The 25,801-nt window shown below is 41.2% G+C and overlaps 1 protein-coding gene across 2 annotated transcripts in view; it reads left to right on the top strand.

Annotated features, from left to right (window-relative positions):
- Positions 1 to 25,801, top strand: part of CD53 (CD53 molecule) — a 197,128-nt gene that overhangs the window by 90,514 nt on the left and 80,813 nt on the right. For both annotated transcript variants that reach the window (XM_086923094.1, XM_086923093.1), the window contains exon 2: positions 1,794 to 1,872. In XM_086923094.1, coding sequence (XP_086779220.1) covers positions 1,810 to 1,872 — 63 coding nt within the window. In that variant the 5' untranslated portion in view covers positions 1,794 to 1,809. The remainder of the gene's footprint in view (positions 1 to 1,793; positions 1,873 to 25,801) is intronic.

Raw genomic sequence — 25,801 nt, 5'->3', positions numbered from 1 at the left:
ACTCTAACTCTCAACCACTTTTCAAAGAGGAAGTGTGTCTTATTCGGAGAGCAAGTCATTGTTTATTCGTGTGGAAGTCATGCATACTTCTGAAATTCAGAAATTCCTTGCTTATTATGAGGAAACATAAAAAGTCTGGCTTCCTCATACATAGATAACACAAGTGTGGCGTCACCTACTTAGAAGTATAATGTGAGTCATTGTGAGGAGGTGGCAGTTCTAAGAAATGGAAGAACCATAAAGAAAGGGGGGTGTCAGTGTACTGGCCGGGGACATGCAATGCAGTCCTCGTGAACTCCCACAAAAGAAGCTGATTTCAGGGACAGCATTCATGGTTTTCAAATGCACTTACTACACCTAAACTTCTAGTAACTCGTCAGATACACATATGAATGAATCAATAGTAGGTGAGTGAAAACACGTGGGGCATATTAGCAACGAGGTGAAAAGAATTATCGCCGATTTAGCGTCCGTTTTCGGATGAAAAGCAGCGATAATTTTATCGCCTTATCAGCATGGTCCCACTATTGCATGAAACCTTGCGTAATCACCATTTCCCCTAACGCCCAGATTTGCATCTCTAATGAGATGCAAAGTGGGCATTCCTCCCCAGGATCACAGGAGAAATGTCGCTAAGCGACATTTCTCCTATTATCAAGCCTCACACAAAGCAGCATAGCGACAAGAAAAGTAGCGATAACCTCTGGTATCGCTATTTTCCTTATGCCTGCTTTGAAACTGACTTAGCCATGATATCCTATGTAAGGTGGATATCATGGCTAAGTATGTGAGGCCCTATCAGCAAGCCATCGCCAAAAGTTGTGTGATTATCGCTGGCTTTCCAGCAATAATCGCACAGTCGGCAGCTTGCACTCTGAATTTTATCGCTTTGGAGATAAGCGTTGCTGATAGCACGCTATCTCCGCGATAAAATTCAGAGTTGGCCGGTGATAATTATCACGCTAAGAGCGCTGAGCGATAATTATCGCCGACCCTTGCTGATATGCCCCGTGATGAGTTGCGCCAGTGATTTCGAAATTCACAAGATGTTTGTAGGTAGCAGTGGCACGCACGGAGTGTTAGAGAAAAGAAGAATGAAACAATAACTTTTAAAATGTTGTAACCTACACTCAGTTAATTTTGTATTTCTACATTACAGTTGAATAGGGTTACAGAATCAAACATACCTCACTTATCAATGTAAATACCAAACCTTTTCGCAATTCCCATGCTGTGCCGACTGAAATCATTTGCTAATGGAAGCGATTTAAAATTAGCAAGTATTGTAAAGAGGAAAACCTGTTTATTGTGCAATATATCACTTGTTCGCTGCAGTACCCTAATGACTCGTGGGCAACATTGAACTATTTATGTGGCTGCTGGGAGGGAAAATTAGAAGAAGCTATTTGAGTATACCTCTGAAAGGAACATTACTAACAAAACCGTTTATTGGCATTGAAGATCTCAATATGTGACATGTAGTAAGGAGGAAAAGCATTTCTCCTTGTAAACCAACAACCACTGGGGCATGGGCACATGGTTAACATTTCCACTCACATCAGTTGCATCTCTGCCTGTGTTCAAACTATGCTTTTCCTGTGAATGGCCATGTGCTTACAATTGATAAACTTGAAATACACAAACGTTGTAACCCTTTGATCTTCTATCTGCTTTGTGTCCCAGAGTCCAACAGGATAGTGATAGAATAGTCAGAAATTAAAAGCAAAACGGTGCAGTGGTCAGTGGCTGGAGGTATGTAACATTAACACAAGCTCTCCCTATTGTAATCACAGGTCACCGCTTCCTAGAATGGCGCAGAAGTGCTTGGACGGGCTCAAGTACACCTTATTCATATTCAACTTACTGTTTTGGGTGAGTTTGTGGTCATGTGTATACTCATTCTCTTGCCGTTTAGCATTTGTTCATACTAATGTTTGATGTTGTGTTTACGCAGTGGTTATAATTGGGTAAAGGTTGATCGTGTACATGCCACATGATATATTTTGAGTTATTACGCAGAAAAATCATAAAAATGCAGGGCCTCATTTATGTGGCCGTGCAACAGTTTTGCTCTTCTGTTGCGTCACTTATTGTGACGCATCGGCGATGTAAAACATGCCTCCTGTTGCACCCTATTTACAAAGTGACGCATCTAAGCAGGTATAATGTATGCAGGGTGGGCGTTCCCACACAGGTAAACCTCTTAGAAGTGACGCAGTGAAATCTACCAGATTTCACTGCGCCACTTCTAGGGTGGAAATGCGCCAATATCTTACACCTGCCTCACAGCAGGTGTAAGACTGACGCAAGCCTTTTCACATGGGGCTTGCCCCATGTAAATGGACACATTGCGGGAGTTGCATCACTTTTGTGACACACTCCAGCAATGCATCACTTTTTTGCCATACCGATACGTCAGAAATACTGACGTATCAGTAACTCCTTGCGACATGATGCGCCATACAATAAATATGACGCATCAATCATGTCGCAAGGATGTCGCACTGAGAAATGACGCATCGCTGCTTTCACGCAGTGATGCGTCACTTCTCATAAATGAGGCCCGCAATGCACTGAGGCTGCTGAAGGGCAGAAACACGAGGTAACGGAATTATTTAATATCCATTCTCCTAACTGTTCAATCACAATTAATACGTATGTGGGTTTTTTGTTCCTATTTGTTGTGGGTTTCCTAACTGATCGTATGTTTGGTGTGAGCTACGACTGAGCTCTAAAAATGCCTAAATAGAAGACCCATAAAGGTATTTAGGTTCACATGTGACTGCTGGCTAACTTCTGGTTGATTAACCAGGGTGCCAAAGCAATCGTCATTGAGAAGTGTGAGGCGTTGTGTATAAAAAACCTGTGTAGCTGAGGAAATAACAATTAACCAAATGGCACACAAGTTAAAAACAATGATGAGTTATAAAAATAACATTCACAGATGCTGTTTGCATGCGTTGCAAGCACACATTCTGTTAAACAGATTAAATACCAACTTATTGGTTTTGTCAGTGCTAAGGAAAAAAAGTAGCAAAAGGGCTGTTTTCTGTATGAATGCATAAAGGAGATAAAGTATTGAATGTGAATGATATTCTGATGATTGAGTGTACTTTTGAGATGTAGAATAGTCCCTCATGCATTCCAAAGGAAGAACTTCATAGAAAGTGAATTGGTACACTAATCAGCCAATAGCATGACTTCAGAAAGAAATACTCCTCTGGGGAGAGCAATACCCACGAATCACTGACACAATATTAATATCAACAATATCGTGTAACACAAATATTGTGTCAAAAATATTATGTCCCTTTCTTTATAATCGTAAATACAAAAATATCGTCAAAAATATGATGTCACACTAATATCATTAAATAACATACAAAAATGTGTTTTCCCAATATATATATATAGTTTAAAGTAGTAAACCTTAAATATTTTAATATGTACAATTAATTAATATAATGTTAAATAAATACATTACACTAATATTTAAGACTATATAAATATATACTTTTATAAACACAAACACATATACATGTGTGTATGTTTTAAAAAATATATATATAGATAATGTAACATAATTAGTTAGTAAGAATATATATTTTGCATTATATACTTTAATACATTACATTTACAACTATAAAAACCAAATATATATATATATATATATATATATATGTATATATATATATATATATATATATATATATATATATATATATATATATATATATATATATATATATATATATATATATATATATATATATATATATATATATATATATCTCTGCAATACCTCGCAGCAGCGACGCTTCCCCCAGCGAAATACGAGGCAAGGACCATCTTATATCAGCATTCTTTTATTCAGCCAACAGACAGAGTGTCATGACGCGTTTCGGCCGAACCAGCAGCCTTGGTCACATGGCATTACAGAGTGCTTTGACCCCTTTTAAAGTGAAAACGTGCAATCACATGTCACAATGATGGACATAGAGAAAATACTATATGTATAAATACATGTAATTTCACAATAATACTTTTCAATTACTTGCTGTTTAAATACGTAAAACAATTTTGCATTATTTGTTCGAAAAAATGTAAACATATCTCTAATGTATTTGGGAAAAGGATTTAAATTCGAACATTTAGATATCAGCATGAATGCTGGTTCCTCCATCCAAAAATACAAATTTGATTGTTTCAACTTCATCCATCTGACATTGCATAACTATAGTGCAAATACTGGTGCTCACCAACGTGTATTAAATCATAAACCAAATTATAATAGTTTCTATTATTACATAATAATAGAAAAATCCCCCAAAAATTATTTTTATAATCAAAATTATCTAAAAGACCATGCAGAGGAGATGCTCCACTATGACATAATTTCCAACCACTGTATACTTGATTAGAAAAATGTTACACATGAGTATCATTTGGCATATATTTGTGTTCTAAATTTATATACATAATTGCACATCCTATATTGCCACGGGAATGACTTATAATATAAAGGGACCTCGTGCTATTTAGTGCAATATGATTAAAGTGGCTGGTGCATTGAGATTTTAGGGAATTGGATTTGAGGGGGAAACAATTAATGGGATATATACCAGGAGGGAATAATTTCATAGATGTTTAACAAGAAATTATTGGTCGTTTGATTCAAGACTCATTTGACAAAATAGGACCATACATTACCAATGAAATAGACAAAATATTCATATTTACTAAAACAGCACATAATTAATTGTGCCCTAAAAATGAATTATATCAACAACATAAAACCAGCCTATAAAAAAGGGAATCGGTGACATGACTAAAATCAGCTATCATAAAAAACACTAGGATAAAACTACCCTAATATCTAAAAGACGGCTAAAATCAATCATATCATAAATATACATCACAATTATATATATGTATTACACAATATATCACAGTATAAATACAAAAATGTGCAAAATAGTGCAATGTATAATCCAACTCCTCTTATATTCTGACTAAAGTGCTGTTTGATATATGTCTATGATCCATTAATCTTACTTGGTGTGTATATTACCAGCTTATAAGTATGAGAAGGGCTAGAGGGTTGGGGGGTCTCTATCCTGCCCCCTTTTCGCGTTTTCCACTCTTGTTTTGGGCTCTCTTGTGCCTCAGTTCTCCTGAGAAACAAGATGGTGGCCAACTCTCCCTGGTTTGGACAGTTTGGAATGTTGACAGTCAACTGCCTGCCAATCAGGATTGCGCTCGCACACGTAAGGGTACGCGCACGTACGCGTACGGTACGCGTTCGGTACGCTTACGGTGCGCGGACCCGTAAGCTCATATAGATATATATGTGTTTTGAACCTAATTTTCATAAAAACCACTGGAGCAATTTTCACCAAACATAGCAAAGGCACATCTGCGTACCAGTCATTACAATTTTGCCAAGTTTGGCGTAATTCCGTATAGCGGTTCGGGCTGTAGACTTGTCAGACCGTCCTATGGAAATTAACATGGGGAAAACACGTTTTGGGACCCCTCTTTTTTCTCAGCCCCCACATCACGAATCCCCCCAAAACTTTCAGGGAAGGAGCGGAGCGCAGCGAGACCATTTTAAGGAAAATTACAGGCAGATCCCTCAATCGGCGCCAAAGTTATAGAATGTTCGGAATTTCCTATGGTAGACAATCCTAACTATATATACCTACTGGCTATCGCCAGTAGGTAATATATATATATATATATATATATATACCATCAGTCCTCCTTTACCTTCGAAAGAAGCAGACTGACACTGGTTATGTTGCTTTCAAATTCATTTAATTCATGGAAGTACATGGAAGGCTCTTGCTTTCGTGTAGTTCCATGAATTAAATACATTTGAAAGCAACATAACCAGAGTCAGTGCGCTTCTTTCGAAGGTAAAGAAGGATTGATGGTATGTTATCTGGAAGCCTCGCACCATAAGCACTTACTGCCATGTTAGGTCCGGGCTCCCTGCGTGGCAATGGAGGATGGTATATATATATATATATATATATATTGAAAAGAAAAATGCGCAAGCGCTTTGAAGAGGGCTCACCGCAGCCTCCGACCATCCGGCTTTTTGTGGCTCCCAAACAAAGAATGACAGACTCCCTCTTTTAATTGACTGAATGTCCGACGCGTTTCGGGGCCAAAACCCGCCCCTTATTCATGGACTGCAAAGGAATACACCATGCTCAGCTCGCGCTTCTTAAATGCATTTTATTCAAGAAGAGGGCGTCGTCCGCCCTGAGTGGGTGGAGTTACGACACCAGGACTCCTGGAGCTTGTAGTCTCTGGAGTTAGTAGTCCTGCGAGTTGAGTGAGTCTTTTGGAACTTGAGTAGGTGGCGTCTCCTTGCACATATTAATGTCTATTTGTATCCTTGAGTAGGAGATGAGGGCAGGCTGTATTCTTCGCTATTTTACATCTGGATGCTGTGCTGACAGGCGATGGCAGTTTTCATTGTCACAGTCCTCAGGTACATGGATACTAGTTCCCATACTGAGGCGGAGCTCCTCTCCCCGACCCTGGCAGGCCGTGTGTAAATTAAAAAGCAAAATGCGCAAGCGCTTTGAAGAGGGCTCACCGCAGCCTCCGACCATCCGGCTTTTTGTGGCTCCCAAACAAAGAATGACAGACTCCCTCTTTTGATTGACTGAATGTCCGACGCGTTTCGGGGCCAAAACCCGCCCCTTATTCATGGACTGCAAAGGAATACACCATGCTCAGCTCGCGCTTCTTAAATGCATTTTATTCAAGAAGAGGGCGCCCGAAACGCGTCGGACATTCAGTTAATCAAGAGGGAGTCTGTCAATCCTTGCCTGGGAGCCAAAAGAAACCGGATGGTTGGAAGCTGCGGTGAGCCCTCTTCAAAGCGCTTGCGCACTTTGCTTCTTCATTTACACACGGCCTGCCAGGGTCGGGGAGAGGAGCTCCGCCTCAGGATGGGAACAAGCATCCATGTACCTGAGGACTGTGACGATGAACACTGCCATCGCCTGTCAGCACAGCGTCCAGATTTTAATACAGCAAAGATTACAGCCTGCCCTCACCTCCTACTATAGGATACTAAAGACATTAATGTGCAAGGAGACGCCACCTACTCAAGTTTCAATGACTTACTTGACTCGCAGGATTATTAACTCCAGGGACTACAAGCTCCAGGAGTCCTGGCATCGTAACTCCACCCACTCAGGGCGGACGACGCCCTCTTCTTCAATAAAATGTATTTAAGAAGCTCGAGCCGAGTACGGAGTGTTCCTTTGCAGTCCATGAATAAGGGGCGGGTTTTTGGCCCCGAAACGCGTCGGACATTCAGTTAATCAAGAGGGAGTCTGTCAATCCTTGCCTGGGAGCCAAAAGAAACCGGATGGTTGGAAGCTGCGGTGAGCCCTCTTCAAAGCGCTTGCGCGCTTTGCTTCTTCATTTACACACGGCCTGCCAGGGTCGGGGAGAGGAGCTCCGCCTCAGGATGGGAACAAGCATCCATGTACCTGAGGACTGTGACGATGAAAACTGCCATCGCCTGTCAGCACAGCGTCCAGATTTTAATACAGCAAAAATTACAGCCTGCCCTCACCTCCTACTATAGGATACTAAAGACATTAATGTGCAAGGAGACGCCACCTACTCAAGTTTCAATGACTTACTCGACTCGCAGGATTATTAACTCCAGGGACTACAAGCTCCAGGAGTCCTGGCATCGTAACTCCACCCACTCAGGGCGGACGACGCCCTCTTCTTCAATAAAATGTATTTAAGAAGCTCGAGCCGAGTACGGAGTGTTCCTTTGCAGTCCATGAATAAGGGGCGGGTTTTTGGCCCCGAAACGCGTCGGACATTCAGTTAATCAAGAGGGAGTCTGTCAATCCTTGCCTGGGAGCCAAAAGAAACCGGATGGTTGGAAGCTGCGGTGAGCCCTCTTCAAAGCGCTTGCGCACTTTGCTTCTTCATTTACACACGGCCTGCCAGGGTCGGGGAGAGGAGCTCCGCCTCAGGATGGGAACAAGCATCCATGTACCTGAGGACTGTGACGATGAAAACTGCCATCGCCTGTCAGCACAGCGTCCAGATTTTAATACAGCAAAGATTACAGCCTGCCCTCACCTCCTACTATAGGATACTAAAGACATTAATGTGCAAGGAGACGCCACCTACTCAAGTTTCAATGACTTACTCGACTCGCAGGATTATTAACTCCAGGGACTACAAGCTCCAGGAGTACTGGCATCGTAACTCCACCCACTCAGGGCGGACGACGCCCTCTTCTTCAATAAAATGTATTTAAGAAGCTCGAGCCGAGTACGGAGTGTTCCTTTGCAGTCCATGAATAAGGGGCGGGTTTTTGGCCCCGAAACGCGTCGGACATTCAGTTAATCAAGAGGTAGTCTGTCAATCCTTGCCTGGGAGCCAAAAGAAACCGGATGGTTGGAAGCTGCGGTGAGCCCTCTTCAAAGCGCTTGCGCACTTTGCTTCTTCATTTACACACGGCCTGCCAGGGTCGGGGAGAGGAGCTCCGCCTCAGGATGGGAACAAGCATCCATGTACCTGAGGACTGTGACGATGAAAACTGCCATCGCCTGTCAGCACAGCGTCCAGATTTTAATACAGCAAAGATTACAGCCTGCCCTCACCTCCTACTATAGGATACTAAAGACATTAATGTGCAAGGAGATGCCACCTACTCAAGTTTCAATGACTTACTCGACTCGCAGGATTATTAACTCCAGGGACTACAAGCTCCAGGAGTCCTGGCATCGTAACTCCACCCACTCAGGGCGGACGACGCCCTCTTCTTCAATAAAATGTATGTAAGAAGCTCGAGCCGAGTACGGAGTGTTCCTTTGCAGTCCATGAATAAGGGGCGGGTTTTTGGCCCCGAAACGTGTCGGACATTCAGTTAATCAAGAGGGAGTCTGTCAATCCTTGCCTGGGAGCCAAAAGAAACCGGATGGTTGGAAGCTGCGGTGAGCCCTCTTCAAAGCGCTTGCGCACTTTGCTTCTTCATTTACACACGGCCTGCCAGGGTCGGGGAGAGGAGCTCCGCCTCAGGATGGGAACAAGCATCCATGTACCTGAGGACTGTGACGATGAAAACTGCCATCGCCTGTCAGCACAGCGTCCAGATTTTAATACAGCAAAGATTACAGCCTGCCCTTACCTCCTACTATAGGATACTAAAGACATTAATGTGCAAGGAGACGCCACCTACTCAAGTTTCAATGACTTACTCGACTCGCAGGATTATTAACTCCAGGGACTACAAGCTCCAGGAGTCCTGGCATCGTAACTCCACCCACTCAGGGCGGACGACGCCCTCTTCTTCAATAAAATGTATTTAAGAAGCTCGAGCCGAGTACGGAGTTTTCCTTTGCAGTCCATGAATAAGGGGCGGGTTTTTGGCCCTGAAACGCGTCGGACATTCAGTTAATCAAGAGGGAGTCTGTCAATCCTTGCCTGGGAGCCAAAAGAAACCGGATGGTTGGAAGCTGCGGTGAGCCCTCTTCAAAGCGCTTGCGCACTTTGCTTCTTCATTTACACACGGCCTGCCAGGGTCGGGGAGAGGAGCTCCGCCTCAGGATGGGAACAAGCATCCATGTACCTGAGGACTGTGACGATGAAAACTGCCATCGCCTGTCAGCACAGCGTCCAGATTTTAATACAGCAAAGATTACAGCCTGCCCTCACCTCCTACTATAGGATACTAAAGACATTAATGTGCAAGGAGACGCCACCTACTCAAGTTTCAATGACTTACTCGACTCGCAGGATTATTAACTCCAGGGACTACAAGCTCCAGGAGTCCTGGCATCGTAACTCCACCCACTCAGGGCGGACAACGCCCTCTTCTTCAATAAAATGTATTTAAGAAGCTCGAGCCGAGTACGGAGTGTTCCTTTGCAGTCCATGAATAAGGGGTGGGTTTTTGGCCCCGAAACGCGTCGGACATTCAGTTAATCAAGAGGGAGTCTGTCAATCCTTGCCTGGGAGCCAAAAGAAACCGGATGGTTGGAAGCTGCGGTGAGCCCTCTTCAAAGCGCTTGCGCACTTTGCTTCTTCATTTACACACGGCCTGCCAGGGTCGGGGAGAGGAGCTCCGCCTCAGGATGGGAACAAGCATCCATGTACCTGAGGACTGTGACGATGAAAACTGCCATCGCCTGTCAGCACAGCGTCCAGATTTTAATACAGCAAAGATTACAGCCTGCCCTCACCTCCTACTATAGGATACTAAAGACATTAATGTGCAAGGAGACGCCACCTACTCAAGTTTTAATGACTTACTCGACTCGCAGGATTATTAACTCCAGGGACTACAAGCTCCAGGAGTCCTGGCATCGTAACTCCACCCACTCAGGGCGGACGACGCCCTCTTCTTCAATAAAATGTATTTAAGAAGCTCGAGCCGAGTACGGAGTGTTCCTTTGCAGTCCATGAATAAGGGGCGGGTTTTGGCCCCGAAACGCGTCGGACATTCAGTTAATCAAGAGGGAGTCTGTCAATCCTTGCCTGGGAGCCAAAAGAAACCGGATGGTTGGAAGCTGCGGTGAGCCCTCTTCAAAGCGCTTGCGCACTTTGCTTCTTTATATATATATATATATATATATATATATATATATATATATATATATATATATATATATATATATATATATATATATATATATATATATATATATATATATATATATATATATATATATATATATATATATATATATATATATATATATATATATATATATATATATATATATATATATATATATATATATATACATATACATATATATATATATATATATATATATATATATATATATATATATATATATATATATATATGTAATCACAAATTATTCATAAACCCCAAGTGGGGATACTATTGTCTCCAAATCAAATTGATAGCAAACCTCCATGTATACAGGTTTACTATCAATTTTATTTGGAGATGATAGTGTTCCCACTTGGGATTTATAAATAATTTGAGCATTTGTATTATGTTATGAGGTGTTCACATTAGCATTTTCATGTGTGTTTTTTGCAATTGCCAACTTGGGCTGTATTCTGGATAGATAGGCAATACTGCATTCATACTATTGAGACAGTATATTGTACATATAATGCATTGCGAGCTGTTTCCATAACGGGCAACTAAATTGTTATGTTTATATTAATTTTAATAATGCAGTTTGCATTTTTTACATGCGCTTGATGCTGAATGTTGACTCAATCATTTTGTCTGTGTTGCTAAGAATTTACCTCTGTTTTGCAATATGTTATACCTCTTTAAGATGGAAGCCGTACTGACATGTTTCCTTGAGTCCTCTTTCTATTCCGATTACACACTTTTAAATGTGGCTTTTGGTATTGGGGCATGTTTACATGAGCAAAGCTGGCAGACCAAAGCGATTTGCATGAGCTGGTGATAAATGTGTACAAATCCAATTTATTGACAGTCCTGAGTGAGCGTCTCGTGACACCCCTGTTGGGCAGTGCAGTACAAAGCAGATATGTGGATATATATATTTACATGAAACATCAAAAATATTATCAACTCAGTACTGAAACAGTAAATAAATTACCAAACAAATAAAATATAAAAAATGTAAAAAAGCAAAAAAAGACATTAACAAAAAAATTAGAAAATGTAAAAACAAATAAAAATATAAACAAATCTAAAATTATAATTGTGAACAAATGTTACTGATAAATATATTTAACCAGTATAAGGAAAAGTATTGGAGTCTGGGAATAATAGAATACTATTCCCACTCCAGTTAATACAACAGTAGAGAAAGTGTTGGACTATATTATTCCCACTTCATGTAGCGCAACAGTAGTGCTGGAATTTGGAGGGATTAAATTTGCTGCTCCCAGTGCAACCAGGGCAACGGAAGGACAAGTGTTGGAGGGTAATATTTACTATTCCCACTCCAGTTTGTGCAACAGTAGGGCCAGTGGTGGCTCCTCCTCTAAGAAAGAGGAGCGTTGTCCCACTGCTTCACAGCTGTGAAGTAAAGGAAACATAAAATGATAACGCCTGTTATTATCATTTTATGTTTACTTCTGCTGCGGCAGCTTTCGGGGCAGGACGGGGCTGCTCCAAATACAGATCCACTCCAGATCCACTCCTAATGCACATGACTGTTTGGCCGGCCCTCTCAGGCTGGCCATACATTCATGCACACTTCGTATCTTCTCCATGCAGGCTGCAATACAGCCTGCATGGAGAACATGCCCAGGCCCCCATTCCCTGGCTGAGCGGCGATCCACAGTACTCAGACAAATCACAATGCTGCATTGCAGCATTGTGATTGGCTATCAGGAGGCTGGGAGGGTGCTTCCTGCATCCTGCTGCAGACCCGAGACAAGAAGAAGAGGACGGAGGAGAGACGCTGGCTGGCCATCACAGGTAAGTGTTTTTTTAAAAAACGTTTTCCATCCCCCTGCCTCGATGCCCCCTCCTCACCACCTAAGTCCGGTAGCAGCCGCTACTGAGTAGGGCAAGCATTGGACTTTTGGAGGGATAAGATTTATTAATCCTACTCCAGTCGGTGCAACAATAGGGAAAGCATTGGACTTCAGAGGGGTAAGATTTACTATTCCCAATTCAGTCTATGCAATATTAGGGAAAGTGTTGGACTTCGGAGGGGTTAAATGTACTATTCCCAATTCAGTCCAAGCAACAGTAAGAAAAGCATTAGATTTTGAAAAGGTTACATTTACTATTCACACTCCAGTCAGTGCAACAGCAGAGAAAGTATTGTTTCCAGAGGGGCTCGATTTACTATTTCCACTCCAAACAGCACAACAGTAGGTTTAAGTTTTGAACTTCACAGTAGTTAGAGTTACTATTCTCATTCCAAATAACACAATATTAGAACAAAAGTGTTGGAATTCAGTGAATTTTAAAGGTTTTGTAATTTTTTTAAACTATTTTTAGGTATTTTATTTTTTAAATTACATTACATTGTGTGGCCCCCTTCCTTCTACTTTTTTTGGGGCCTGGGGAACCCATCTCCTAGGGCCTGACCTGCAAATCTAAATGTATTCATTTTTTTATAGGAAGGGGATTCTTTGGAAGGAAATACAAGTTACTTGTAAGTATGCTTAGAACTACTTTTCAGGGTCAGTGTTGGGCTAAAAGATGCAGCACTGGGGTCTCTCCTGATAACAAGTGAGTAAATTGTAATTCGTTGTTCAAATGATTTTAGGTGAATATTTTAAAGTTCCAAAACTCCACAGCCTATGAAAGGAAATTCACTTAGCAGGTAAATAGTGTTATTGTTACCTTTTCTTACTCAGTGGTGGATCCTGGATCCAGCACTGCTGCATCTCCTCTAAACAGTTGAAAAAATGCACGTTTCTTTCTTTTTTAATATCGCTAGAATGCGTGGATCATACGCAACACACCGCGATTTTACCCAACAAAAAAAAAAATGGGGGTCCTTGTGGGACCCCCTGAGCAGACTTAGATGATCAGGGTGTATCTAGCCTCCCCCGTTTCACGTTTTAAACACACATTTCACACACTTCTCCAGCCTCCCTTCTACCGAGGCATAAAATGGCTGCCAACAGTTTCTAGTTTCGAATGTTGACAACCACTTGACAGCCAATTAACATTCAGCGCGTCATCGGAAGAGTGCACTTATGGTACGATGACAATAAGCGGAGTATCCGTATTCAATTTTTTTATGGGAAGGGGGCCGTGTGACCCCTTCCCGTGGCCAATTACGGGCACCGGGGTCCCCCTCCCCCGGTACATGGCTAATTATATATTTTTATTTTATGGAGGAGGGCTGCAAAGCCCCCCTCCTGAAGCCCCTTGAAGGCCCGAGAGTCCCGAGACCCCATTCTCCGGGGATGGCCTTTTTTTAAAATGTATTTTGGCCTTCACCGTTGGGGACAGTGGGATGGTCTTCAATTCCCCCACTGTCCCGCTGGCTCCGCTTCTCCTGCGGGATCCAGTGTTCTATCGACATCCGAACTCCATCTGTGTATGTAGCCCCTAGCAGTTGCCTTCACTTTGTGCATGCATGTTTATGGTAGCGCATGCGTGTTAATGTTACGCATGCGCACAATACGTCCCACCGTCTGGCTATGTACCCCTAACGTATTTCATTTTATTTGCGCATGCTCAATTACAACATGCCCAATCACAGCTCTCACACCCAGTGACATCATGCTCAACCAGTCATCGTTCTGCAAAGCATTTGTAACCTGCCAACCTTCTCGAACTTTTCCTATTCCACAGTCACAGCCATTGATAGTGTTCGTATCCACTTCTTCATAGGTGAGCACTTTTTTTAGGAGTAATTAAATTAATTAATCTGAATGATCTTTAAATACTGCGTAAATGCAATTTTTTGTTCGATTTCGCAATGCTGTTTTTAAGCACGCTTTCCTGCTTTTTATATCGTTAAAGTTGACTTCGAAAGTTTTGTTTCTGTGCAAATCCCTTAATCCTGCTGCGTTTCTTTAATTTGCCAAGCACCACATGGCCGTTCCTGCAGCAGTATGCTATGTGCTTTTTAAGTTAATGCGATGTAGTTTTTCTCGTGTAAGTAGTGCGTCACGTACCCCATGTATTGCAAAAGTAATGTTTTCGGCAATAGTGTATTTTACCATGGTTTCCAGCTCTTATACGTCGAATAAGTATAACACAATTTACATAAATGATCAATTACACAATTAATTAACAATAATTATTTGTTAATTCATAATTACTTAATTAAATGCCCACCCTATAACGTACAAACCTAGCAGTCCACATCTAAAATATAACTTAAATATATAATCATTACACAATTTGCATAATTATTAATCAATTAACAATTTAATTATACATTATTTTTTCCTCGGAGTTTTATATAGCGCAAACTTGACCCGAAGGTATCAGGTATCAGATCGCTTTACATGAGCACCAGTTGAGTTACACAAGGACATATTCATTTTGTTAGACAAAAATCAATTATAACTTAATTAGCTTTCCACTCGATACCTATACAAAGCTAGCAAATTACAACTAAAATAAATCAGTATTACATGACGTACATAATTATTATTCAATTCAATAATTAGTTATAAATTAATTTCTAATTGGTAATTAATTTTTACTGAATTAACGTCCCACCCTTTACTCCTACAAACCCAGCAGCCTGTACCAAAAAGATAACAGAAATATATGATAACACACTTTACATAATTAATAATCATTTAAATAATTAATAATCAATTAAAATTAATTGTTAAATAATTGTTACCTAATTAACTTTTCACCCTATACCCCTAGAAATGTAGCAACTTACACCTAAAATATAAGTAAAGTAACTCAGTACATAATGTACATAATTAATATAAATCATATACTTAAAAATCATTAATTAATTCATAATTACATATTACTTAACTTCCCACCCCATCGCCCTACTACCCAACAACTCACTACAACACTATAAATTAATGTTAACAATTAAATAAAAAATTCTAAGCCACCTAAATTACAAACTATATTAAAAAAATTAATAAGAATTATACAAACAGTTGTAGCACATACAATTAATATATGAACTAAAACACATTAATTTAAAAAAGATATTGTTTACAGCTGCAATATTGAAAACAATATTACCAACAATATTCTTAACAGCGATATTACTTATCTGAAAAAAACGATTTTCTTCATCATAATATTTTTGTATCACAAATTTTTCCCAGATATTTCTGTCTCCCGATATTACAACTAGAAATTGCAGTGAGTTTTTCAATGCAACACCCATGGATTCTGACACTTTCACAGATTTTTGAGAGCATGCAAAGCTGGGATAGCACCAAAACCTTACTCCTCCCGAGGTGAGCTGTAACAGGGAGAAATTACCTCATTACTCTTCGTTTTTTACTCTTTCAACATGTGCTGCATTCTGCAGCACACATAGAAAGAGGAAAACGCCTCTTGGGATTGTTTCTGTGCAGGAAGGTGCCTCTTCCTGCACAAAAACAATCCTGCCAACATCACAGGCACCCTTGCTCCATGGTGGAAGGGTGCCTGCATTTGTCGCTAGGCTGCTGAAACAGAACCAGCGCAGGGGAAAAGGACAGGAAAGCACGATATTGCTTAAATACTGTGCAAGTTGACTTGTGCACTGCCCTACTCTAAACCCACATAAATGAGGGGATGTGTGCCAGGATGGATATCCATCTTCCAAGTCTCAGCATAGCCTAAGCCGTGTTAAAGAGCCAGACAACAAGAACCACTGGCACCAGAAGGGAATGTGGCAGTGGCTGTGTAACCTTGCATGTGAGTGCTGTGTGTTATTTATACCCAGGTGTCAGGAAGACCTTGGATCTCTCATATGAATTTCTCCCTTTAGCCAGTGATCTGGCCCGTGCTATGCTCTAGCTGCTTAAGGGATTCCATTTCAATAAATATCCACTTATGGTGCACTGCAATGGAGTGAGATCCTCTCTTTTACAACTCACATTAGGTTTCCCTGGCAAGAAAACCAGATGGTGGTACCAGGAGTTTACAAGTTAAAGTACTGCTGAAGCGGCCATGGCGTGTGACCACCTACGATACATGCCAACTCTTAGGAACAGATAAGAGGTAGAGTTAGGATAAGAAATTAGGGTATTTAATTTCCCAGTGAACTTGCATTGTAGTGTAGGAAGCCAGAAAGATAAAATAAATTATTCATTGGCTTGAAGAAATGGAGTCTTCTGCCCAAATCAGAAGACTTGACGTATGCTCTCTCCCATGAATCCAGCCTGTTAGCCAAAAGATTCACTGTGGAGCAGGTTAAATCATGTTGTCTGGGAAGGTAAAGCAGCAGCACCAGCTCTGGGGAGGATCATGAGGGGAGTATGAAAATGGCCATCGGGGATTAAGGTGCCAGGGGAGCATGGAGGAGCCTATTCTACTCCTTCGACCTTTACAGTCACTCTTTCACTCCCTCTTGCCATTCAAATGCTGTTAAAGACTTATCATTTTAATTTTTCATTCAAAATTATTTAGGTTTTAATCTGTTATATGTTATAGTTATTTTTTCCATCAGTGCCAAGAACAAGTGGTGAAGAAGCATCTATATGCCCATAATACAATACATTACAATCACTCTCTACAAAAAATAATGTTTTCCTTCTTCTTCAGCCCGGAAGCTCCTGCATTAACCTCTCCTGGAGACAACAATCATCTGATACCCAGTGTTACACATAGCAATGAGTTTGACTAATTTCACTCTTTGTTAAAAAATACAACTTTGTGACTTCCAATTTCCCTAAACTTCAAAGTACGAGCAAAGTTAGACCTTGAAACCTCAAATATGCTCTCTCGACTCACACCTTCACAAATAAGTGTCCTCAGATGGGGTCTTCAAGGTTTTTGCACACATAAAGTGTCCTGCTAAGTAATCACGGACAGTTGATCACCACAGACTCTGCTGCAGGGTAAACATTGCCCTCAAGTCAAGTGTACTTGATTCCTGGTGTGATCTGGCTTCAAAAATCCAAAGCATCCCCTGCTCTCTCCTGATTTTCTAATTTGCTTTCCATTGCAACTGAAGCCAGTCAGCCAACCAGGGATCGTTACAACTTTTAATGCAAAATCCCGTTGAAACTTCTTCGAAATTCGTTTTGCCTTTGGAACCTCAAAACAAGTGTATTTTGTGCAGCCTTCTAGTCTCACCCTCAGCAAGAACGAACCCCTCAATTAAAACGTTAAGATCTAAATGAATTTGTATTTTCTGTCAATTCCCAGCCGTGTCAGTGTTTTGAAAGGCATGTAGTCTCTTGAACTGTGCTGCAAGTGCCTGATATATTTATCAGTAAAATAGAGTTTTAGGGGCAGATTTACAAGCCCTTTGCCCCATTTTTGCGTCACTTTTCCCATATTAAAAATGACGCAAAAGTGGTGCAAGGGCCTTGTAAATCTGCCCCTTAGTGTTTTCTTTGTGCTTATCTTTAACGTATGTGGCATTGACCTCTTCTTTTAGTTACTCTCCTCACTTTCCAGTCAGCGAGTAAAATGGAAGGTAATCAGACAAGTAGCTGAACTATCTGGCAAACTTCACCCCTGTGAAGACAAAGCCCTTCGCTACAGCCACCTTTACTTCACATTGCACAACGGGTCAACTATATACCCACATGCATGCCGTGCTTGTGTGAATTGCGATAGATATGAATTGCATCACTGTCAGAATTATCGTCACTCTTTCCAAGAAGTCGTTGTGCTTTCTCGGTGAGAGGCATCTCGAGCCTCGGACTGGGATTCATCTTCCAACACGACCATTCTGCTGCCTTTCTTAGCTTTCTATGTGAAGCTGATTGGGAAGCAGTACAACATATTCACACCTCATTGCATTGTGCAGCACCCTATCCATGCCAGATTTTTGGGATATCCCCATTGAGATACATGTAGTAATTTGAAAAATCTGGCATGGATCCGGCCCTCCAGGACCGGTTTGGAGACCCCTTTACATGAAAGGCATAACCACTCTCTTATCCAATGCATCTTTACTATGTTATGCCTCATGACTTCACATTGTATGACCTTACCTCACGATATGTTGGAATGGTTTTATGTGCTCGGAACTGGGGCATATCAGATAAAACACTGGTCCCCTCAGGGGAAGTGAAAACCTCACCTTTCTTGGCTAATTTAGAAAAAACATCAATATACTGGCTTTATATGGAATAGAATCACATTATTCACTATAGGAACATCTTAAGAACATATACGAGAACACACTATATTACAACAAAGGTGCTCCACAAAACGACGCAGTGAATGTGAATGAGTGAACTAAAATGCGCAGGTACTATATACAAAGATATGTACAAAACTAGGGGCTGATATGGATACAACTTCCAACCACACCGCTCCAAATCAGAATACTGTGTATCACATCGTAGGTAAAACCAGTCCTCTAGTGAATTTGTCAATGTTTTGACCCTAGCTTACAAAATCCCTCATTTGTCTTGGATAGTTATCAGGGTGCAGCTTTTTGGCTAAAAGAAATTTTCTGGTGTTCCCAAGGGCAGGATTACTGGTTCTAGAACCACTGGGTCGCCTGCAGTTGCCAAAAGCCGTTTCGTTTTTGAGTATACTTTCCTCCATGTCTTACAATGGGGCATACATGGATTTAGAGAATATTGGAAGGGAGTGTTCTGTGATTTGTGTTACAGCATCTGAACAGAACCAGAATTCCACCTCGACACAGCCAATTGTAGTTCTTCCAGCTAGTAGCTGCAGGGACACAGAAGCATCAAAGAAGAGTGTTAGGGCCGAGAGGAACCACAAGAAGATGAATGTGCTCTTGATCACAGGCACCTCAAAACCACAGCTCATAACTGTCAGCTCACCAGCCGGCTGACATAGCTGCCAAGAAGTGGCTTCAGAACCACTATACAGTAGGGTAAGTGGGCAGTCACCAGAGAAAAAAAACATTTGCAATTCAATCGGTCTTGCCTATGGTACCTTATATGTACTTAGCTATGAGGCACATTAGCCTGGGTGCTGAAACATCTACTGTTCTTTAATGTGGAGGGAAATTAAGCACCAAACTGTGTGACACGCCAGGTATGGGAACACATGGAGAGAAATATTGCCTTTCAGCAGGAAATGGTAGAGTCCAAAGCTCTGTTTTTAATATAAAATCAGAGCCTTCGGTGGTCATATCACTGAAAATACAAGATTTGATAAAAATATTATTGTCTACAGGTGCTCGTGGCAGACTATTCCTATGGAATGGAATCCATAGAATGCTAAAGTGATTCTGGTATTTTACTGACCTCTGCTGGTTGTTTTCTAACAAGAAAGTTAAATATAGGCAATTGTCAGAAAAATATAAAAAAGAAAGTCCCTCAGCAGAAAGCAATTCTGGTATTTTACTGACCTCTACTAATCGTTTTCTATCAAGACAGTTAAATAGAGGCAGTCGAAGCAGACAAGTTCTAGGGCTGATCTACAGAGCCCACAAAGTACATACACATATAAGTATATACTAAAGTATATACAAGAGGTCTCGAATGCTCGACCTAAACAGCTTCAGCACTAGATCTCCACAGGGCTTCTTTCAAGTTGTAGGGGAGCTGTAGGGTGCAAAATAATGTCAATGAAGAGATTGCATTATCAAAGGGCAGACACAGACAGGGTCTGTTTTACGAATGTATGTGAATAGCATTTCTATTGTGCAAACCCAGCTTAATGCCTTAACTGCAGCGGTTTTTCTGCCGTGGTGCGGGTATTCTAAAAGGTGGGCGGGGCTTTATCGGCCGTTGGCCGACGGCGCACTGGGGAGGGAGTGGAGCACGGAAGGGGTTAAAGGCAGCAGAGCACTGTCCATGCTGATAAAAAAAATGGAGGAAGAGGAAATGAAGGTGGGTTGAAGTTGGTTAATGCACTGTGATGTAGTGTGCCTTTTAGGTCAAGGAAGAACTTTGGGCCAGGAAATCTATTCCACTGAAACCTATATGGTAATCATGTGCTTCACCCAGCAGCCCAGATTGCCAGATCTAATTGTTACACCCAAAGTAGACGGCCCAGACAACCACTAAGCACTGGCACAGCACATAGACTGAATCTCATACACACCCCACTAATTTTCACACACCCTCAAACTACAGAACACACATTCCAACAAATGCTCATAAACTTTCATTCTTCAGTACTCACCACCACAGCCATTGAAAATCTCATCACCTATCACAAGCCTTGTGCCTTTTTCATCGCAGAAATGTTGTTCATGCTCACATCCTAGGAAATCATAGGCATCCTTATTCCCACAGGCCACAACATCCATTGTATGAACCACCCACATAAGAAGGGAGGAGACCTTGCTGCCATCCATAGGTCCTCCTGGTTCTGCACCTTAGGCAAGCAACACTCAGTTCATGGAGCTGCTGTCATCTCCTATTCTGTGCAACATAGACTGCCATTTTCCTCTACAGGCCTCATGGACAGAATAAAGACTTCCTTGATGAATTCTCAGATCTCCTCACCACCTCATCCATCGAACATGCTCACACCACGCTCTTGGGTGACTTCAATGTCTCAGACAACACAGAGTAAAAATGAACACAATAAGAGATTCCCTCTTCAACTTCAGAGATACACTCAAAGTGGTACAGCATGTCACAGAACCAACACATTCAAAAGGCCTTATCCTCGACCTTGTCATCTCAACATCACCCACAATCTAATGCAAACCAACTATGACCCTGACCTGGGTAAACCACTTTGCTATCCCTATCTCCCTGCTCAGTGTCCTACCAACAAATCAAGGTCAACATAAAGGGAAGACATAACCTTCAGGTCCTTCAAAATCCTCCATAGACAACCTAATGTTTGAACTCATCTCTTACCCTTCCAACTCCACGTTCTATGCCAACACCCTTCTAATAAAATGTCACACATTTTTTGGAAAGCTATGTGAACATGTACACTCCTATTACAACAAGCAAGTGCAATCCAAATCATTCAGCACCCTGGCACTCTAAAAAACTTCCTGACAATAACTGATCTATCCACAGACAAGAAAGAAAATGGAAAATAACAGCACTCTCAAGAACCTTTTGATATTTAAGTTCATCCGTGCAACAAACAGACAGCTCACACATCAACCAAAGCAAGCCACGAACAGAAGCAGAATGATGTTCAAGACAAGTACTGCATCAAGTCCCTGCTAAAACCCCCTATTGCCCACTCCACAGAAAAATACAATGTCATCAACCTCTTCTTCAGTAAAAAAATACAGAAGATCCAACAGCATATCGACCATACAAAGCCTGCTTCATCTCCTCCTCCCACCCCTTCCCAAAGAATCACACCTTCCTTCAAAGACCTATCCCTCCCATATCTTGTTGACATATTCAGCTCCCTAAAAGACACTTCCTATGAGGATGATATCAAAGCATCCTCATTCCTCATAGCTCTATTGAGGACTCTCTCTTACACCTACTTACCATTGTAAATGACTCCCTCTCTCAAGGCATATTCCCAGAAAGACCCAAGACAGGTCAGATCCTCCCACTCCTAAAGAAACCTACACTAGACAGTGATGACCTCACTAACTACCAGTCTATAACTCATCTACTATTCATGAGCAAGGTAATTGAAAAAGCACTTTATTTTCAACTCTGAGGTCCCATGAATGGTCACCATCTCCTGGACGATTACCGGTCTGGCTTCAGATCACTCAGCACCATGGAGACCACTGCCCTGTATATTATAGACAATGTCCACTTCATCACAGATGGAGATGGTTGCTGCCCATCACAGATGAAGATGTATATTGTTGATTTATTTCCATTGTTTTTTAAAAAATTGTACCCTTGATGATAAAAAGTTTACATAAAGTGATATCTCTATAAAATCTATTCCCGTGTGGGTTTTCTTCTGTGAGTACTTACCACTGTGTCAAAATTGAAAGTGACAAATTAGATTAACAACAGGTTTTAATTGAATTAAGTTGGTCCTAAGTTTTGACAATTCAGATCGATCAACCGCCTGTTACTTAGATATTTTCAAATAAATCCCCTTGTTGGCAATTTTCTAACATTTTAAAGTGGCATTTTCAAAATTGTAACTTAATATCCAACTTTACAATTAAGGATGATTTTTAATTATAATTTCTCATACACCAAACATGAAGGGTTTACCTGTTCCCAATCAAGAGTTAGCATTTATTAAATGTCAAACGTTAACTCAATGTTGTCCTACGGGAGAGGCAGAGCTTGCAGTAGTGAAAAACAAATGTAAGAGTTTTTCACTACCAGGACATGTTAAACATAAAAGCAAATGACCAACTTTTTAAATGCACTGTGACCTGCTCTCTGGGCTGTGTAGGGCCTATTCTGTGGGTAACTTATATGTATTAAAAAGGAAGGTTTAGGTCTGGCATTATTTTGCCAGGTCAAAATCGCATATTAAAAGACCTCATAAAGGCTGCAATCAGTGGTGGCTCCTCCATTATTGCAGAGGAGCGTTGCTCCGCCTGCTGCCAGCGCAGCAGGCACACACATTCATAAAATGGTAATAAATGCTATTTTATTATGTGTGGCAACCTCGCGCTGCTTCAGCGCAAGGGCAGGGGGCGGGGCTGATTAGTGCAATTGCACTTATGTTTGCCCCCTGCCAGTGTGCATGGAAGATTGAGAGGCTGTCTACAGCCGACCAATCTGTCATGAGCACTACAAAGCCTGCAATTCCAGGGCTGAAAAGCCAGTTGAGGGATTGTAGTCGCAGGCCCCGAGCCACAAAATGACCTCTGGGTTAGCGTACTCCAACCAATCCTGGAGCTGTAGTGCAGCTCCAGTATTGGTTGGATTCGCAAGGCACAAGGGACGAAGACCCTACCTTTCTGCCGAAGTCCAAGGAGAGTGCCGTAACGAGAGACGGCGAACAGAGCCAGTGGCCAGCAACACAGATATGGGAGTTTTTGGGGCATTGTGCCCCACCATATTTTTATGATGCTGGCTGCTACTGGCTCCAATGGAAGGCTTGAGACATGTTTAATAAGGCTACTTAAATGGGTGGCACAATAAGTGCTGCAGGTCCGCCTGTAGCGTTTAATTTACAGACCCTGCATATAGATAGTACCTCTTTATTAGGGATTTACAAGTAAATTAAATGTGCCAATTGGGTGTAAGCCAATTTCAACATGGTTAAAGGATATAGTTCAAGCACCTTAGCAATTGTTAGCAGTAGTAAAGTATGCCAACAAAAACAAGCTCAGAAAACTAGATGGTGAAGGCAAAAAGTCTAAGGATGACCCTGCAGAATGAGCCAAGTCCAACACTCATATTAAGCAGGTATCAGCAAAGTTATTTTATATTTTACATGTATTAAGTAAACAAAAATCCTACATCCTAGTATCACCACAGAGAACTGTTTTTCACGTGCTTATAGCATCACGTCTTGATTATTGTAATGTCCTTTATTTGGGAATTAATTAGACATTGTATGCAGGGCTGCAGATGATGTAAAATGCAGTGGCCCACTTGGTTCTGAGGATATCAAAACTCAATTTCTGAGGTTATAAAAGATCTACATTGATTGCCAATCTGGAAACAGTCTATGTTTAAGGTCATGTGAATAATTCACATAACGTTACGTTGCAGGCCAGGTTCCATCAAGGACATTTTGGTAAGTGTTGAGTAGGTCTCTCATATAGCTCAATAGGAAGGATGTGGTGGTTCCCAGAATTAGACGGAGCAGATGGGGGGTCGAGCAGTCTACTTCCTTACGGCTGAAATGTTTACCCAGCAAGATGAAAGCCATGGAAAATCATTCTCGATGTCGGAAAGCGATGCAAACCTGCCTCTTTTTTCCACAAAGAAGAGATTGGCCTACTTTATTAGGATAGTTTGTCTCAGCATCAAGATGCCTCCGGGTAAAAATGCACTTTAGAAGTGTTTTTTATATCATATCCTAAAATACCTACATGTGAGAGATGGGCTAAAGAGAGTTGAGGGGCAACATTGGAGGGTGACAGTGAGAATGTAGAAGGAGGTCATGAAAGGTGTGGGGCGCCAACAAATATTGTCGCACCAAGCTCTACCAATATTATCAACACTGGAAACACAATAGCATGTCCATCTATTTGTTTGAAGCAAGTAGGCCAATCTCGCCTCCATCTCCCTAACCACACACACATAACAGGAAAGGGGAAAACAAAGGAAACAATGAATAAACATTAACACCTGTGAGCCTTTTTTGAAGCTATTCACTACCTGCCCCTCATGCTGGGCTTAATTCACAAAAATTAAATAAATCCGCCCTTTGAGATTTACAACCCCGCATGTATGTAGATGTAATTATTTTTCGGAATTCATAAACGTTTTTTGGGTTACACTTGAAAACATGCCCTTGTCACAGGTTTCCAGTAGTACACATTCTAATGTTGCACCTACAGGTATATGTGCTCATGCTTTTATTTGTAAAAAAAAGATTCAGAAGAAGTGCAAATTTACTTAATAACTTTTTACTCCACATAGAAATATTTCCCCCATGGAGAAAACACTTTACCTATACCCCCTCCAGTTTTGGGGTGTTCCCTTACCCGTCACAACCAGGGGATGCATTTACTCCTGTCTTAAAAAGGAGTACATCTCCAAACTTTTCAGGGTGGGAAGTGAGTTGGAGAGGAGTTTGTGAACTCTAACAAACATGTCAAATCGTGGGTGTTTGCTAACTTAGGGGTGATTTGCACCCTATAACATGCATTCCCTGCTCCCCCCAACAAAACCTTTAGTAGATTTCCTAACACAAAAATATTCCAGTAAATAAAACCATATACTTGTGCAAAACTAACTGCTGTGACTTTTAAAAAGAAAATTTTCACTCAAAATTCAGTCTTTTCAGAGTGTCCTTTTGAGTTAAGTGCACAAATAACTTTAAGAATAAGGTATATTATATTTCTGTAGATCTGCTTTAACTAGACCACATGCACATTTCACCCACACCACATTTACTCTTTACAGTTGTATGTGGCTCACCTGAGGTGTGAGATGCTCCTTCTGACAGAAAACATGTACACACACAAACACATGCAAGCACACCCACACACAAACACACACACAAACACTTGCACCCACACACGAGCGCACACACTCTACTTTTGTGCTGGAAGTACAGCAAAAGTGGTAAACCTCAGCATGACAGTGTAAGAAGTTCTTTCTACTTAGCTGCCCTGAATTATCACTTGGCAGAAAAAATACCTTGCAAGGATCTCTGGCCCCTTTGTGCCGTGATATATTCCTGGGATTCGTCCATTTACTG

Source organism: Lissotriton vulgaris, chromosome 5, assembly GCF_964263255.1.
Source record: "Lissotriton vulgaris chromosome 5, aLisVul1.2, whole genome shotgun sequence".
NCBI classification, from domain to species: domain Eukaryota; kingdom Metazoa; phylum Chordata; class Amphibia; order Caudata; family Salamandridae; genus Lissotriton; species Lissotriton vulgaris.
This window is presented reverse-complemented; position numbering and strand designations above follow the sequence as displayed.